The 18,453-nt window shown below is 46.2% G+C and overlaps 1 protein-coding gene and 2 long non-coding RNA genes across 3 annotated transcripts in view; all 3 read right to left on the minus strand.

Moving 5' to 3' along the window:
- Nucleotides 1–2,495: 2,495 nt before the first annotated feature.
- LOC129852857 (mRNA decay activator protein ZFP36L2-A-like) lies at nucleotides 2,496–5,862 on the minus strand. Its single transcript, XM_055918489.1, has 2 exons — nucleotides 5,539–5,862; nucleotides 2,496–5,277 (listed from the first exon to the last, which is right to left on the minus strand). Exons 1-2 carry the CDS (start codon nucleotides 5,623–5,625, stop codon nucleotides 4,099–4,101), a joined length of 1,266 nt encoding a protein of 421 aa, XP_055774464.1. The 5' UTR covers nucleotides 5,626–5,862; the 3' UTR covers nucleotides 2,496–4,098.
- Nucleotides 5,863–7,375: 1,513 nt separating this feature from the next.
- LOC129852868 (uncharacterized) lies at nucleotides 7,376–10,099 on the minus strand. Its single transcript, XR_008759053.1, has 2 exons — nucleotides 8,893–10,099; nucleotides 7,376–8,147 (listed from the first exon to the last, which is right to left on the minus strand). It is a non-coding gene; the product is annotated as an uncharacterized LOC129852868 (long non-coding RNA).
- A 4,138-nt stretch (nucleotides 10,100–14,237) lies between these two features.
- LOC129852874 (uncharacterized) overlaps nucleotides 14,238–18,453 on the minus strand; it is a 34,177-nt gene continuing 29,961 nt past the window's right edge. Inside the window, exon 3 of the long non-coding RNA XR_008759054.1 lies at nucleotides 14,238–15,565. This is a non-coding gene — a long non-coding RNA (uncharacterized LOC129852874). The remainder of the gene's footprint in view (nucleotides 15,566–18,453) is intronic.

Here is an 18,453-nt window from a genome sequence, read left to right on the forward strand (position 1 = left end):
AGGTGGAAATGGGTGGTGGTGAGGAAGTGGGCTCTTCCTGCCATAATCAGAACTCTGAATATTTCCTGTCATTGTAAGAGCTCCAGAACCATTAACCGGCAAGCCACACATACACACACACACAAGCGCGCGCGCACACACACACACACACACACACACACACACACACACACACACACACACACACACACACACACACACACACACACACACACACACACACACACACACACACACACTTATATACAAACAAAAACAATACAGGTATGTGAATCCTACTTGGCACAGGCGTTCTGCATTGTGGGCCCTTTGGCTCTCCTCTTGATAAACACATCTTGATAAATACTTCATTATGAAATCCTGAGGACACTGTAAATATTTGCTCATCCTTTATCACCCTCCCTTATCTTGGCGTGAACCTTCCGCACTACATGGCTTCTAGGGCTTTATTTTTTTGAATGACTTTGTGGGTTCTGATAACTTCACAGAATAGAACATGGAAAAGAGTGGAGAGTTCCTTGAGAGGCTCCTAGAAAAACAATTATTGCTGCAATACATTTTAAATGGTAATGATTTCCTTTGACTACATATCTATAACACATTCATTACACATCTATAAGCATTTCATGAACGTGTTATAACAGGTCCCAACCCCATTATTAAAGGTTGGTTAATAAAATATATCCATATCAAATATATAGTGCATTATTGTCATGCAATAGCTCATATTTAGGTATCTAATAGATGCATCATTTTACCTTCATTTAACTACGCAAGTCAGTTAAGAACAAATTCTTATTTTCAATGACAGCCTCAGAACAGTGGGGTAACTGCCTTGTTCAGGGGCAGAATGACAGATTTTGACCTTGCCAGCTCGGGGATTTGATCTTGCAACCTTTCGGTTACAAGTCGAACGCTCTAACGCTCTAACCACTAGGCTACCTGCCGCCCCAAGCCAGTTGGGGAAATGGGGCTGGTCAGGCTATACAGCAACATTTTCAAAACCTGGTTTGGCCTTTTGGCATATTCAATAACACTGGTATGGCAGAAGCACACTTTTGAGAACAGCCATGATGATGACATTTAACTGTCATTGTAATGATGCATCTAATAACATACCTAAAGATGAGCATAGCATGACATGAACGTGCTATAGATATGCTACGGATACGTTTAATTAACCTTGAATAATGCAGTCGGGACCTGTTATAACAGGTTCATAAAATGCTCATACATGTGTAATGAATGCGCTATGAATACGTAGTTAAAGGAAATCATTTCTGAGTAGGAGACTGAGGCCTCTGCATATGTATTTCAAGACCAATCATAACAGAGGGTATGGCTACTCTCATCCATTCACAGATCAAACATACCATGTGGGGATGCAGGAAGTTGATGTCATATGTGACTCAACTTCTTGGCATCCCATTAGTGTAGTATGCATGGAGACTGCTTTATTCCCTAACACACACCACACCCTACCTACTCACAATTCAGATTTGTTCCTAGGTCTGTAAGGGTAATAAAACCAAATTCAAGTAAAGGTAGTAAGTTCCTCAACCTTACCTCCCACTAGCGCGGGATTGGGCTGTACTGTGGAGTCTGAAAGTGTGGAAGGGCTGCTCTACAGTCAACACAAAGCCCCATTGGCCCCTAGCCAAGACAAGTAGGCTGTGTTTACACAGGCATTACAAATCTTCTGTTTTTCCCCCCCACTAATTGGTCTTTTGACCAATCAGATCAGCTTTCTTGCCAAGAATTTGGCAAAAGATTAGAATTGGGCTGCCTTTGTAAGCGCAGCTATACAGTCACAGAGCAGGCCTTGGAGACCAGCCACTCTGTACAGGTATGCCAGAGATGGGGGTGCATTCACACTAATGGTTCCAGCCTTTCCCCTCAAATGATGGGGGAAGAGTTAATGGGAAAGAGGTGATTTGTATTTAGCACTTAGTGTGTGTGTTAAAGCTGTAATCCTTAGCTAATACATAGATTTTTGGATGTATAAATGGTTTATGTATACCCATTGATTCATGAAGAATAACTTATGACTCAAGAGTTTAGTTCAGCTCTTGTACCCCATCAGAACCCAAAATATACATTTGTTTCACTCCAATGCTTGCGAAGAACGTAAACAAACACTATAGCTATATAGACTCAAAACTATAACTTTGATATAGGTGGCCAGTCCTTTCATCCACAGCCATCTATGAATTTAAGTGTTTACATTTCTCCAGGCCCATCCATCAGCTTTTTAACAAATCAGAGGCAGGGTGCCGAGGATTCTAGCTTTCAGAACATGGCAGAGCAGACCACTGCATTTTCAGGAGGCAGTATCGGTCCCTTAGTATGAAGTGATGAAAGGGGGCACTGTTGAAAACAAAGGTTTAGAATTATAATTTCTATGGATGACACTCTACTAGGGGAAGGTCTTACTGGAAATACCAACACACTTGCATCATTCTTTATGTAAAAGATAAAACCAAGCAGCACAATACTATTTTTCAAAATGATTTTATTGGGAGAACTACAAAAAAAAATGTACAGTACAAAGTTAAGTCTTACACTCAATTTGTAGTGAACCGACTCCCCCCGCAAAACAAATTACTACAACTGTCTTTTTGTCCGTTTTTAATTACATTCAAAAAGCTTTACTTCTGATAAAGTAGTCAAAAAGCACAGTGCGCAACCCCTGTACCTACTATGTACAAACGTTCAATCACTCCCCCATCCAGAAAATTCTGAAGACTGCTTTTTCCCCCCCTTGAGATTGTTTGACTAGTCAATCTAAATAAGTGTAGAGAAACAGTGAATTTCCCCCCCAAAAAAGGTATAGTTGTCCCAAGGTGTCTTATAAAAGTGGTAACCACCTGCAAAAGTAATTCAGCTCCAACACTACATTCAATTCAACTTGTGTAAAAGATACATGTAGGAAAAATACTTTATTTGGTTAATGTTAAGGCATGTAAGATGGTGAATTCCGTAGGCACTACACAATAATACTGGAGCACAAGGGATTGCTACATTCTTTAGCACGTGGCTGGAATCAGTGTGACCTCGTGCAAACAGAAGAAAACAAAAATACTTTTTTGGTTAATTTATTTACTTGGGTTCTTTGTCACTGAAGTCTGATCTATATAAAAAAATAAAATTAAAAACGTAAGGCTAGCTCAGGTTTGGACGGTCTGCACAACCACATCGTTTATACAGAAACATCTAGACATGGACTCAAAAAAAAGGAAAAAAAAGGCTTCCACAGCGCTTACAAGCAAACTCTGAACAAACAGCAATCACACAAACTTGTTTTAATAAACGTAAACAAAATTAATGAAATAAATATCACGTGTCCTCTTAAATTAAGATCTTTTTTTTTTTACTCATTTACAATAAAAATAAGTGAAGTTACAAAATGGAAACCAAAAACAAAATATATATTACTGTGAAAAGAACATACACTCCACTTTATGCAGATGAATAATGGCGATCATAATTTAAACATAAAAGAATATAGATCTATTGCTTCATCATACTTGATAAATACAGTATGGACACAAATTACCAATGATGTATAGCCTATACTTTTCACAAGATAATAAATAAGTTAAATAGTTCATAGCCAGTTACACACTGCTATGTAAATCACTCAAAACAGCTAAAAAAAAAAATTATGATTCAACCATCAGTGATTTCCCCAAACAAACCGAACGCGAGTGCTTTTCAACTAAGCAACAAACCACTGTTGTGGTGCTGTGAAACAGATTAAAGTCCTGGAATGGAAGTTTAAACGTTCATAAAAGGAACACATACTTTTGAAAAACAAATGTTACATTGTGTCAAGGCATATTCTTGGCGGGATGGAGGAAATCTGAAACCACTTTGCAGTGTCAGTGTCAAGTTCTGTACACATCTATCCCAGGGAAGTGTGGCTTGCCTGATAGACCAAAAATACTGCCATTAATTGCAGCTCAAATAAGTAAGTCGCTGATGGAATGCCTTCTGTTGATATCTACTTTTATACAGCTATACCATTACAAAAAGGAAAAACAACTAATGCCATATCAAGGATAATTTTCATCCATTGAAAACAACATGATAGGATGTTTAGTCATCTGAAATCGACAGCCTGCTGAAGATTGGCAGACGTTTCCCAGCATCCAAACTTGGGGACTCGGAGCCGCTGAGACTCCCAGAAGAGCTGAGGGACCCGCTCGCATAGCTCTCCAGGTCTGAGAGGGAGTCCGGCGGGCTGGGAGGCGAGTCGAACACCGGCGACTCGTTGAGGCGGCGCAGGGACTGCAAGTGGCTCATGTTGTATGAAGGGGGAGAAGGGGGGCACACGTTAGCTTGAATGTTCCCGTAGTAGGCGTTGAACTGGTTGTTGGCATAGCCGTTCTGAGTATGCATGGCAAGGGGAGCAAGTAAGGCTTTCAGGTCCTGACCAGGAAAATTGAATGCACTGTTCACACAGGACATGGAGTTGGGAGACAGCATGTCCTCATAATAGTTGGGAGAGCAAGAAGAGGGGGGTGGTGGGGTGCGCGACGTGGGGCTCTCGAGCAGTGGCGACTCAAGTCCATGGTGGCTGGAAAAGCCGGAAAAACTCTGGCTGTGGTGAAGCTTTGGTCTGTCCCGGTTGTGCCCACCTTGCTGCGGAACAACCTCCCTTTGACCATAGCCACAGAGCTCCCGAGCAGACTTGGGTTCCCCCTGCATGTTGGCGTTGATTGGAGCAGGTCTGCGCTCATCAGCGTTGTGGATAAAATGACAGCGGGGACCGTAGGGGCAGAAGCCAATAGTGTGGAAAGTGCGACATGGCTCGGTTTTGTACTTGGGGTGACGAGACAAATTTCTCAGCTCGTGGTAGCCGTGAGCAAACTGGCACTTCTCTCCATATTTGCATGCCCCGTTCTCCTCGAAGGGCCTGCAGAGTTCGGTCTTGTAGCGCGTGGAGTTGATCTGAGAGACCGGCTTCTGCTGTAGCATCTGCAGCTGCTGGCTACGGTCACTGTTCTCGCTGTATGCCCTGTCACGGAACTTGTTCTCCTTGTTCATAATGGCAGTGCTGCTGCTGCTCGTGTTCTCCTTCAAATTCGTGTAGGAGTTGACGGAGTACTTGTTGCTGTTGATCATTGCTTCCATGTTGCTGGTCGAGTTTCTACGGAAAAATCCCGGCGTGAAAGAAAAACTGTTGGAACTCTGTGTAGGTGTCAGTGGAGCTCCCACCGCTTTATTATCCAGCATGCTATTGATGTGATTCATAGCGTTCATGTTCATATCTTGCTGTTGAGAGAGAAGACAAACATAAGTAATGCATTTAAACTAACACGGTTTTGGCCAAATGCATATTCAATTCTGATAAGTTCTGAGTGCAAACGTAAACTTAGTAACAATGGAAAAACTATGGCGGGCTCACGCTAGCAACAAGTTATGGCTTACTCTACGCAGCTAGCTGTAGCCTACTGAAAATAAAAAGGCATGCTCAAGCGATCAGACCTGGTAAAGAACAAGACTTTCCATCTACAATGGGGAAATATACTTTACCTTGTAAAGCATGTCGATGTCGTACAAAGCGGACAACATGGTTGCAGACATCTCTTTTTCGGATGTTTGTCGCAGTAGATCTCTCATAGAGGACCAACCAGGATCCTTCAATGCACGAGGCAACTGTTGTAGATTGTGCCACGACTGGTTTTTAGAACGCTTGGAAGTTCTGAAAAATCGAAATTTGCAATTCCAGTGGTGGAGATGAAATAACAAGTTGTGGAAAGTAAGTTCCTTGTATTGGGTTGTAGATTCTTCCCTCGAGAAGCGCTGGAATAGAGTGCTTCACTAACTACCTCTCCTCTGCACATGAATATAAATGCTTCGCAGTGGCTCGAGGGTGGAGCTTTCTGAAGTTGTAACAATGTTTTGTAGATCACGCCCCCGTATTCGAACGTCTTCCAGTCACTGGTTGGCCTCAAATTATTATACTCCACCTCGAAATCTAGTGTTTCCTCCAAAATTCTAATCACGCAATTTGTGAAAGTTGGTCCCTTTTTGAATGAGGGACAAGGTTGTTGAATCAAGCAATAGGGTACAGTAGGAGTTGCTCGAAAAGTCATTTAACTTTGTACACGTTTAAGCAACTATACAAACTGGAGACCACTGCGTTTCGCTTCTCTCTCTCTCTCTCGCAGGTGCGTGAGTAGGAACGGGTATTAGAAACCAGAGTGACATATTTTTTCTGTTTAGGTTTGTTAGTGATTGCATAAACCACACACCACGAAATTCTGTCCTAGTTCAGGGCTCTCCATACCTGTTCCTGGAGAGCTACAGCCCTATAGGTTTTCACTCCAACCCTAATTTACGGTACCGGATTCTAATAATGAACGTTAGCTGGTTGGCTACAAGTGGGGTTGGAGAGAAAACCTACAGGAGGGTAGAGACAGTAATTTAACTTTTTTTTTTTACCATGACATAAGAAAAGAGTCGATTGGCCTCCCAGCAATCAAATGTATGTGCATCACGGTGTATTTACATATAGGATGGCTAATTGAAATGACAAGGTCACATGGATAGAAAACAAAAGTGACATAATGAGTCGGCACGGAAGGATTTCCAATCAGCCACTTGTTATATAAAGAGCGTTCAACCATCTATTACACTGTGGCTCGGCCGCACACAATCTCAGAATACTGCACTGAGAGTTGACTAAAGGAATGTGAATATGTAAAAAGCAGTGCAACACTGCCCCCCTAAGAGCAAAGCCCAAAATGACTGACTTGAGCGCCACCTGCTGAGGTTCAAAAAAGACATTTGAAATACTTAACGTATTTGTATACGTTTAAAACAGCCTATTTGACGGTGTGATGTAACAAACGCTCACAACCAATCCGAAAGCTATGAAAACGGAGCCTAACAAAGTTCACAGCCACATTACAAAGATGGCATAATTAGCAGTGAGGAGCAGGGCTATATTAGGGTCCCTCAAGGGAGATATTTTTGTTGTTATAAGTATTTTACAATTCTGTAGAAAACATATCACCATAAATTGTAGGTTTTTGTGACACCAGTTATCTTTTCAAATCTGGAAGTGGTTAAAAAAAAAAGGGATACGATTCTGCATCATTCAATAGTCCCACTGAGTGAGTGGTTTAGTTGCTGAGAGCTGGATATAAAGAAAGCCAAATAGCAACAGCCGAAAACAAATGACATAACGGGTTGGAATCTACTACTACAGACCGTTAAATTAGAGCTGGGGCTGTACTCTGCCTAAATGAGCGTGAGCGTTTATGATAAAAGACGGTCTGACGTCAAAGACAGATGGGCAAGCCTCAAACTTTTGAGAAATCCCTTGAACATGTCCTCATCCGCAACACAAAAAAAACCACACTCATCACACAGTGCTGTTTTTATTGGGGGATGTTCAAGCGTTCCAGAACATGACATCATTTTAACAGTAACATGGAACATTGCCATACTACAGCGCAAGACTGCCCAGCTGTCTGGGCAGTCGCTGACACAGGACAGTGGACCATTGTGTTGCCCTCCTAATTACGTAACCTAGGAAACCAAGGGGGCATAAAAACCTGTGCAAAGGGATGAAAAGAGTCCACTGGAAAACGTGCTAATACATATTATATATATTTTTTAATTCCATACACATACCGCCCTGTGGTTGTTTTCAAGAACTGCGAGACATGAATTAGGCATCTTTACTTTGAAAAACATAGACAAAACTCCAAACGTATACACTTTCAGCAGTACATTCCCTTCGAAAACCTATACACCCGTCGCTGATAAAACAAACCATTTTAGTCATGAAAAATGTGTATGCTGCTTGCATAAGTGTTACATTCAGAACGTTTCTTGGAGTCTAAAACCCATAGCCAGTGTGGCCCTCTCCTGCTGCAGGCCAGCCGGGCGTGCTCTATGGTGCAGGAGAACTGGGCCAGGGCTGGGAGGCCCTCCAGAGCCTGCTGGGTGGCCAGGGACAGGGCATCTTCCTGGGCTGACAGACTGAGGAGCTCTGCCTGGTTCTGGTTCAGAGCCTTCAGCCCTGGGGCTTTGAAGAGGACACCCAGGTATCTGTGTAGCAGCCGCATCTACTAGACAGGCTCGGCCCACAGGTTCAGATCTCCCCTCTCAAACAGGAACACCTCCTCATCCTGAGCAGTGATGAGAGTGAATGGAATGCGATAACGGATGTGTTAGAATGGAAGGTGGGAGAGGGTCATGAATAGGAATCAGATTGAATTAAGTTCATTTGATGCTTTTCTGCAATTCAGATATTGGTAGTAGAGGGATGATGAACAAGAGAATACGCTGCCAAAGGGCATAGATATCTCGCCATTCCATCCCATCTTATCCAGCCAAATCCCGACTTCAGAGGGTGTGTGTGTGTGTGTGTGTGTGTGTGTGTGTGTGTGTGTGTGTGTGTGTGTACATGAGTTATAGCTTTCTTTCCCAGAATGGGTTTTGTATAAGCTTCACATTGAGCCTGTGTCGGACAACAGATTGAGAACGGCTTTTTCTGTCTCTCCCACTCCTTATTTGGTGTTCTATGGGTCTTGTGGTAACAGAGTGCTATGAATAAAAATAACATCCTCATTATATCTTCATCAGTGCTACTGTACTATAACAGTGTTTGTCTTTCTGGTGCCTGTTTCCCCTAAAGACTCCCCTGCTCTCCCAACCATACTTGCCGTCTCTCCAGGATCAGGGTCAATCCCATCTAAATTCACTTACAATTTCAGTTCACTTCCTGAGTTGACTAAATGAAATTGGTTTTAACTCCTACCCCGCTTTTCTCTCTAGATCCTCAGAATGTAGAAATAGGTATGTGAGCCAACATCCCGTTGTTGGCTCTGTCCCCTGTGTCCCTAGACGTGGTGTGTGTCTCTGTGTGCCCACCTGTGGCCCTGGACATGACTGTAGGGTTGCTGTGCCAGCTGTTCCAGTTGTGGGGGCAGGTGCCAATGGGCATCCTCACCCTGACAGAGTGGCTGCCGGGAGACGGCGAAGGAGAGCAGGAGCAAGAGACAGCCACATCAGGCAACTGACCTGGTAAGAAAGGACACACACACACACACACACACACACACACACACACACACACACACACACACACACACACACACACACACACACACACACACACACACACACACACACACACACACACACACACACACACACACACACACACACACACACACACACACAAACACACACACACACACGGGGTTGAGCTGGGAAAGAGTGTATGATTGAGAGGAAAGACACCTGAAGTGGCGAGAGGACATGACAGTATTAACACTCATCCAGCAACAGGCCCAAGACTGAACGACTCCAGTTGTCCATGTATCGACTTGAAAGCGCTCTGAAACTGTGTGTGCGTGTGTGTATATTTTTGCGTTGTTATCCCTTGACCATGCCCTGTACAGTTGATACCCGGAGATAACACAAGGGACTTCAAAAGTCATTCAGACATACCAGTTAAAACACTACCACCATGGGGGGGGACTTAACCCCATCAACATCCCCAGACAGCATCCCAACCCCACTCCTACTGCCGTGGCCATTCAGGAGGATTGGTTTTCCCTTCTAAGAGGGGGTGTAAAACCAAGTTCTTGAGATTCAGGGAAACCCACTGGGGAACCTAAGAAGTTGTTGACTGTACAGTATTATCAGAGATTTAGTGGGTCGAGCCAGAGTGGCATGTTCCTTTCTCGAACCAAAGGGCTGTGCCGCCCCTCTCTGGGTTGGCCCGGCTCTGATGTCACCCCAGCCATTCATCCCAGAGGGGAAGAGAGGGCGACAGGCTTTACCGCTGGACCCAGGCCAGCCTGCTTCAAAACACAACCAGCCCCAAACATTAAGACATAATAGGGAACTCTAGCCGCTCTTTAATCTATGGACTTTCGGGAGGTTTCACACTTCACTAACGCAATTTCCCCTCGTCTCTCCTCGGCTTACAGTACACAACATCCACTCCTCTCAGTGGATTGTCTTTCCCCTGCTATTACTGTCTGTGTGTGTCTGTGTCTGTGTCTGTGTCTGTGTCTGTGTCTGTGTCTGTGTCTGTGTCTGTGTCTGTGTCTGTGTCTGTGTGTGTGTGTGTGTGTGTGTCTGTGTCTGTGTCTGTGTCTGTGTCTGTGTCTGTGTCTGTGTCTGTGTCTGTGTCTGTGTCTGTGTGTGTGTGTGTGTGTGTGTGTGTGTGTGTGTGTGTGTGTGTGTGTGTGTAAGAGTGCCAGTGTGTTGTTTATGTGAGTAACAGTGTTTATCCGAAAATGTTAAATCAGAGAGATGACAGGGCGGTGCCAACATCTTCCGATTGGTGAATGGGGCTGGCGAGGGGGTGACTGTTCTACTACTACTATTACAGCTGGCACATTGTAAGCCTGTTGGAACAGGGTGGATAGTAAAGGACAGGACAGGAGTGGAGAGTAATCCAGGAGTATGCACTCTACAAAGTAAATGGACTCCTACGATTATGGATCTCATAATAACCAGCTCAGTAAAACGTATTCACTCTTCCATAACATGACATGAGGAAAGGTACTGTAGGCGATTGTATGAGCTATAGCTGCACTGGAAATAGATGTAGACTCATTTCAGAGAGATCAATGACATCCTCCAATAAATAACTGCGGAAGCCAAGTGAAGCCCGTTCCAAGTCCTGCCCTTCTGTCACGTCCATGGTATTTTGGGGTGAATTTGTCTCATCTGTATCACTTCGCAGCCAGCAAGCTCTGTGCCATACATACGAAGGACGTTTCGCTATGACACGGAGACAGATTCCGACGGGAAAGGAGGACGCTTAATTCCCGAAATCAATATGTGGTGGGAGTCTTGGGCTGGAACTAATTAACACACTTTTTAAGTAAGGAAAGAGAGAGAAGGGAGCTTTCGGTGTTTGGCAAATCCAGGACTTAGTGTAACAGTCCTGACCTATTTATGTTAGTTTTTATGTGTTTTTGGTCAGGGCATGTGTTTTGGGTGGGCAGTCTATGTTACCTGTTTCTATGTTGGTTTCGGTTTGCCTGGTATGGCTCTTGATTAGAGGCAGGTGGTTTGCATTTTCCTCTAATCAAGAGTCATATTTAGGTAGGGCATTATCACTGTGTGTTTGTGGGTGATTGTCTCCTGTGATGTCTTCGTCGTTGTCGATGTGTTTCACTTACGGGACTGTTTGGCTGTTCGTGTGTTTCGATGTAACGTTCCTGTCCGTGAGTTTACGTTTGTTATGTGAGTTTATGTTCAGGTTCCGTTCTACGTCGTTTGTTATTTTGTAAGTTTTGAAAGTGTTTGTTTTCGTTGTCATCGGTGTTCGTTATAAAATAAAGATGGCATATTTCCCAGACTCCGCATTTTGGTCAGAAGATCCTTCTCTCCTCACCTCATCTGAGGATGAGGAAAGCGACAGCTATAACAGAATCACCCACCAACCCAGAGCCAAGCAGCGGAGTCAAAGGAGAAAGGGACAGGAAAAGAAGGAGCAATGGACATGGGACGATGTTTTGGACGGAAAGGGTTGCTACACTTGGGAGGAGATCCTGGCTGGGAGGGATCGCCTCCCATGGGAACAGCTGGAGGCACTGAGGAGAGCGGAGGCTACCGGAGAGAGGAACCGGAGCTATGAGGGAACGCGTCTGGCACGGAAGCCGAAAAAGCCCGTGAGTAACTCCCAAAAATTTCTTGGGGGGGGGCTAAAGGGTAGTGGGCCAAGGGCAGGTAGGAGACCTGCGCCCACTTCCCAGGCTTACCGTGGAGAGCGGGAGTACGGGCAGGCGCCGTGTTACGCAGTAGAGCGCACGGTGTCTCCTGTACGAGTGCATAGCCCGGTGCGGGTTATTCCACCTCCCCGCACTGGGAGGGCTAGATTGGGTATTGAGCCAGGTGTCATGAGGCCGGCTCAACGCGTCTGGTCTCCAGTGCGTCTCCTCGGGCCGGCATACATGGCACCTGCCTTACGCATGGTTTCCCCGGTTCGCCTACATAGCCCGGTGCGGGTTATTCCACCTCCCCGCACTGGTCGGGCAACCGGGAGCATTCAACCAGGTAAGGTCGGGCAGGCTCAATGCTCAAGAGAGCCAGTACGCCTCCACGGTCCGGTATTTCCGGCACCACCTCCCCGCCCCAGCCTAGTATCTACAGTGTCTACACTACGCACTAGGCTACCAGTGCGTATCCTGAGCCCTGTTCCTCCTCCACGCACTCTCCCTGTAGTGCGTGTATCTAGCCCGGTGCCTCCAGTTCCGGCCCCACGCACTAAGCCACCTGTGCGTCTCCCAAGTCCTGTACACACTGTCACTTCTCCCCGTACTAGTCCTGAGGTGCGTGCCCTCAGCCAGGTGCCACCAGTGCCGGTACCACGCACCAGGTATAGAGTACGCTTTGAGAGTTCAGTGTGCCCTGTCTCTGCTCCCCGCACTAGTAGGAAGGTGCTTATCATTAGCACGGTGCCTCCAGTTCCGGCACCACGCACCAGGTCTACAGTGCGCCATATCCGGCCAGAGCCATCCGTCTCCCCAGCGCCATCTGAGCCATCCGTCTCCCCAGCGCCATCTGAGCCATCCGTCTCCCCAGCGCCATCTGAGCCATCTGTCTTCCCAGCGCCATCTGAGCCATCCGTCTTCCCAGCGCCATCTGAGCCATCCGTCTGCCAGGAGCCTGCAAAGCCGCCCGTCTGCCATGAGCCTGCAAAGCCGCCCGTCTGCCATGAGCCTACAGAGCCGTCAGCCAGACAGGAGCCGCTAGAGCCATCAGCCAGACAGGAGCCGCTAGAGCCGTCAGCCAGACAGGATCTGCCAGAGCCGCCAACCAGACAGGATCTGCCAGAGCCGCCAACCAGACAGGATCTGCCAGAGCCGCCAACCAGACAGGATCTGCCAGAGCCGCCAACCAGACAGGATCTGCCAGAGCCGCCAACCAGACAGGATCTGCCAGAGCCGCCAACCAGACAGGATCTGCCAGAGCCGCTAACCAGACAGGATCTGCCAGAGCCGTCAGTGAGCCATGAGCAGCCAGATCCGTCAGTGAGCCATGAGCAGCCAGAGCCGTCAGTGAGCCATGAGCAGCCAGAGCCGTCAAAGAGCCATGAGCAGCCAGAGCCGTCAGTGAGCCATGAGCAGCCAGAGCCGTCAGAGAGCCATGAGCAGCCAGAGCCGTCAGAGCGCCATGAGCGTCGTGAGCCGTCAGCCTGCCATGAGCGTCGAGAGCCGTCAGCCTGCCATGAGCGTCGAGAGCCGTCAGCCTGCCATGAGCGTCGAGAGCCGTCAGCCTGCCATGAGCGTCGAGAGCCGTCAGCCTGCCATGAGCGTCGAGAGCCGTCAGCCTGCCATGAGCGTAGAGAGCCGTCAGTCTGCCATGAGCGTCGAGAGCCGTCAGCCAGCATGGACCTGCCAGAGCCGTCCAAACAGGACCTGCCAGAGTCCTTCAGCCGGGATCTGCCCCTTGTCCCGGTGTTGCCCCTTGTCCCGGTGCTGCCCCTTGTCCCGGTGCTGCCCCTTGTCCCGGTGCTGCCCCTTGTCCCGGTGCTGCCCCTTGTCCCGGTGCTGCCCCTTGTCCCGGTGCTGCCCCTTGTCCCGGTGCTGCCCCTTGTCCCGGTGCTGCCCCTTATTCCAGTGATGGTCCTTATCCTGGTGCTGCCCCTTGTTTTTGTGCTGCCCCTTGTCCCGGTGCTACCCCTTGTCCCGGTGCTGCCCCTTGTTCCGGTGCTAGCTGATTATTTAGGGGAAGGTAATGTTTGGGTGGTCAGTGGTAGGGGTAGACAGAAGAGGGGAGTGACTATGGTGGTATGGGGACAGCGTCCGGAACCGGAACCACCACCGTGGTCAACTGCCCACCCGGACCCTCCCCTGGACTTTGTGCTGGTGCGCCCGGCGTTCGCACCTTGGGGGGGGGGTACTGTAACAGTCCTGACCTATTTATGTTAGTTTTTATGTGTTTTTGGTCAGGGCATGTGTTTTGGGTGGGCAGTCTATGTTACCTGTTTCTATGTTGGTTTCGGTTTGCCTGGTATGGCTCTTGATTAGAGGCAGGTGGTTTGCATTTTCCTCTAATCAAGAGTCATATTTAGGTAGGGCATTATCACTGTGTGTTTGTGGGTGATTGTCTCCTGTGATGTCTTCGTCGTTGTCGATGTGTTTCACTTACGGGACTGTTTGGCTGTTCGTGTGTTTCGATGTAACGTTCCTGTCCGTGAGTTTACGTTTGTTATGTGAGTTTATGTTCAGGTTCCGTTCTACGTCGTTTGTTATTTTGTAAGTTTTGAAAGTGTTTGTTTTCGTTGTCATCGGTGTTCGTTATAAAATAAAGATGGCATATTTCCCAGACTCCGCATTTTGGTCAGAAGATCCTTCTCTCCTCACCTCATCTGAGGATGAGGAAAGCGACAGCTATGACACTTAGCTTCTGCAGCTGGGGGGTGTTGGGTGTCCCAATGACAGAGGGGGATTTTGGGGGAGGCGGGCTGTAATGATAGTGGTGAAATAAGAGAGATTGGTGGACCTCCCTCCCTCATCTCTCCCTGGTGTCATCATGCTGTGTGTTCAGCCACCTCTGCTCAGTTACCCACATCAGAGGGATATGGGGCCACGGTACCTCTATTCCCAGTTTTACCTCACCTGGGCCCCTAACCTGGGGACCACACCAGCCCCTGCTCTCCACCTGCCTTTTTAACAAGGCCCTGCTCTGCTTAACCCTTCACTCTCCACAGCTCAGAGAAACCAATCTGTTTTGAGTGCTGGGACTCAAATGGTTCAAATCTTTGTATACCTGTACCCATATGCCCACACACATTCACTGGCAGTTACACACACACACACACACACCGTGCAGATGAGCAGAGACCAGGAAGTGTTGAGGTGTGTGTGTGTGTGTGTGTGTGTGTGCGCGTGTGAGAGAGGGGTGTCAAATGAACACACACTTTACAGCCCCAACTTCCTGCTATGTCTCCGCAAGAACCAGAGTGTGAGATCAAGGCTATAGCTTCTGATCCCAATAGCCTGTACTGTAGTACTCAATAACAACTATCACAACAAATCTGTAATCATAAACATATAAAAGCTGGTTCAGGAAGGTTAAAGTGAAGTCAACCTTCAATAATGGCAGCTGTCAATGGCCACCTAGGTCATTCTCCAGAGGGAGCCTTAAGGACTGTACTTAGACCAGGTACAGCTACATTAACCTCTCCTTCAGCCTCTGCCAACGTTTGTATGCCAAAACTTGGAACCTGGTGGGACTCTAGGTGTCCGTCTCCAGGCTAGACTAGAGGAACTAACACCGAGGAGTGATTTTAGCTCTTGTTCTAAACGTAGGGGATTTTCTACAGAGGATCACTTTCTCTATATGCTGTTTCTTCAGTCATTGTTAGTAAACTAATCTGGGCCTCGGCTCTGACGGATAGGGGATTCCTGGCCAAAAGGAGACTGTTAGTTGCACGCATGCTACATTCATACACCACCAACCCAGGTTTTAACGATTGAATGATCCCCAGTTAAAAACAGGACTAACCTGGTTTATAAGTGAACAAACCTTTGCTACATCAGGATATCCTCCGATCCTCCTGCCCTTTGATTTACTGTAAATGAATGGACAGAGAAACACACATATTACATAATATTGAAGTTAATATTGACATGGGCTGAGGCAGTGTGATTTCAGTGATGGTTCATTGACAAATGATGGTTGATGGTTCATTGAGAATGGCCTAGATAAGCACAGACAGGTCAGCAAATCCCATAGACGGGTTGGTTGTTTAGCAACAAAACTGCCGGGTGCGCAACTATGGGGCAAAACAGACGGGGTTGGTTTAGATTGTTGATAACATGTCAACTTTATTTAGTCTCCATAGGTTTATTGAAAAAAATAATAATAATTGCACAATGAATACTTGTCTTGCAAATACATTGTTAGTTGTTGGTTAGCTAGCTAGCACATTTTTTGCTATATTAGCATTGGCATGAAACCAGTCCAAACACCTCAAAATAACACATGGTATCAAGAACAAGATAAAACTAGCTGAAACGAGCCACATACGATTCCCCACATGGCAGCTTATTGTCATTGTTGCTAGCTATGTGATGGGTCAGAAGTTTACATACACTAAGTTGACTGTGCCTTTAAACAGCTTGGAAAATTCCAGAAAATTATGTCATGGATTTAGGAGCTGATGATAGGCTAATTGACATCATCTGAGTCAATTGGAGGTGACCTGTGGATGTATTTCAAGGCCTACCTTCAAACTCAGTGCCTCTTTGCTTGACATCATGGGAAAATCAAAAGAAATCAGCCAAGACCTCAGAAAAAAAATGATAGACCTCCACACGTCTGGTTCATCCTTGGGAGCAATTTACAAACGCATGAAGGTACCACGTTCATCTGTACAAACAACAGTATGCAAGTATAAACACCATGGGACCGCACAGCCGTCATACCGCTCAGGAAGGAGACGCGTTCTGTCTCCTAGAGATGAACGTACATTGGTCAGAAAAGTGCAAATCAATCCCAGAACAACAGCAAAGGACCTTGTGAAGATGCTGGAGGAAACAGGCACAAAATTATCTATATCCACAGTAAAACGAGTCCTATATCGACCAAACCTGAAAGGCCACTCAGCAAGGAAGAAGCCACTGCTCGGAACTGCCATAAAATAGCCAGACTATGGTTTGCAACTGCACATGGGGACAAAGACTGTACTTTTTGGAGAAATGTCCTCTGGTCTGATGAAACAAAAATAGAACTGTTTGGCCATAATGACCATTGTTATGTTAGGAGGAAAAGGGGGTAGGCTTGCAAGCCGAAGAACACCATCCCAACCGTGAAGCACGGGGGTGGCAGCATTATGTTGTGGGGTTGCTTTGCTGCAGGAGGGACTGGTGCACTTCACAAAATAGATGGCATCATGAGGAAGGAAAATGTTGTGGATATATTGAAGCAACATCTCAAGACATCAGTCAGGAAGTTAAAGCTTGGTCTCAAATGGGTCTTCCAAATGGACAATGACCCCAAGCATACTTCCAAAGTTGTGGCAAAATGGCTTAAGGACAACAAAGTCAAGGTATTGGAGTGGCCATCACAAAACCCTGACCTCAATCCTATAGAAAATATGTGGGCAGAACTGAAAAAGTGTGTGCAAGCATGGAGGCCTACAAACCTGACTCAGTTACACCAGCTCTGTCAGGAGGAATGGGTCAAAATTCACCCAACTTATTGTGGGAAGCTTGTGGAAGGCTACCCAAAACATTTGACCAAGTTAAACAATTTAAAGGCAATGCTACCAAATACGAATTGAGTGTATGTAAACTTCTGACCCACTGGGAATGTGACAAAATAAATAAAAGCTGAAATAAATCGTTCTCTCTACTATTATTCTGACATTTCACATTCTTAAAATAAAGTGGTGATCCTAACTGACCTAAGACAGGGACTTTTTACTAGGATTAAATGTAAAGAATTGTGAAAAACTGAGTTTAAATGTATTTGGCTAAGGTGTATGTAAACTTCCGACTTCAACTGTAACTAACTACCTGCTAACCATGTGTACTTTAATAACATTCATAACCACAGTCATAATCACCATAATTAACTTACATAATTAATATTACTAGGAGTGTTTTCTGGTCAGGTCAGGACTTAATTAGAAAAGGACTCTTGTCCTTTATGTTTGGTATCGAGTTTGTCTAAAAAATGTGCTCTTCCAACAGCCATAATCATGTTGGTAACCCAGATCAAGTAGCCCCCTGTCCCCATGTTTCCTTTCCCTCCAACCCAGTATTTTATTTATTTTTTATTTCACTTGGCAAGTCAGTTAAGAACAAATTCCTATTTTACACCCCGGCCAAACCCTCCCCTAACCCGTACGATGCTGGGCCAATTGTGCGACTCCCTATGGGACTCCCGATCATGGCCGGTTGTGATACTACAGACCCAGGTTCGATCCCAGGCTGTTACACCTCTAGCACTGAGATGCAGTGCGATAGACCGCTGCGCCACTTGGGAGCCCAGTACAGTCGTGTCCCTCTAATGACATTATGTAGCCTAGTGTCCCACCTCTGTCCGAGCAGGTGAAAGTGTTAAGGGATGGTGAGGTGAAGAGGTTTAGATTTCAACCTAATCAGCAGAGGGAGGGGGGGGGGGTCTATTGGATATATATGGTGCTCTTTGGTAAAGGGTTTAATTGGCCATTGAAAATATAACACAATTTCCAAGTCAATGGACCATCTACTGTACAACATTGTAAGTACACCCAACTGTACTTAACTCAAGCACTCTTCCCTCTCCCTCCATACACCACTCCTATGTTGAAATAAGGAGTCGGTGGATATGAAGTAGAGGTGGAAGATAACTCCGGAGGTCTACTGGGGTGAAGGGGGAGGGTTACAGATTAAACATCTTCACATCACTGATTCACTTCCATATCAGAGGCAGAGAGCTGTCATTACATGGCCATGGATAAACACCTCCACT

The sequence above is a fragment of the Salvelinus fontinalis genome, chromosome 1 (genome assembly GCF_029448725.1).
Source record: "Salvelinus fontinalis isolate EN_2023a chromosome 1, ASM2944872v1, whole genome shotgun sequence".
Taxonomy (NCBI): domain Eukaryota; kingdom Metazoa; phylum Chordata; class Actinopteri; order Salmoniformes; family Salmonidae; genus Salvelinus; species Salvelinus fontinalis.

Excerpts from the sequence above, each read along its gene's own strand:
- LOC129852857 (XM_055918489.1), bottom strand. The coding sequence starts at position 5,625 with ATGAGAGATCTACTGCGACAAACATCCGAAAAAGAGATGTCTGCAACC. Across the intron at positions 5,278-5,538 it reads ACATCGACATGCTTTACAAG|CAAGATATGAACATGAACGC; the intron begins GTAAAGTATATT and ends CTCTCTCAACAG.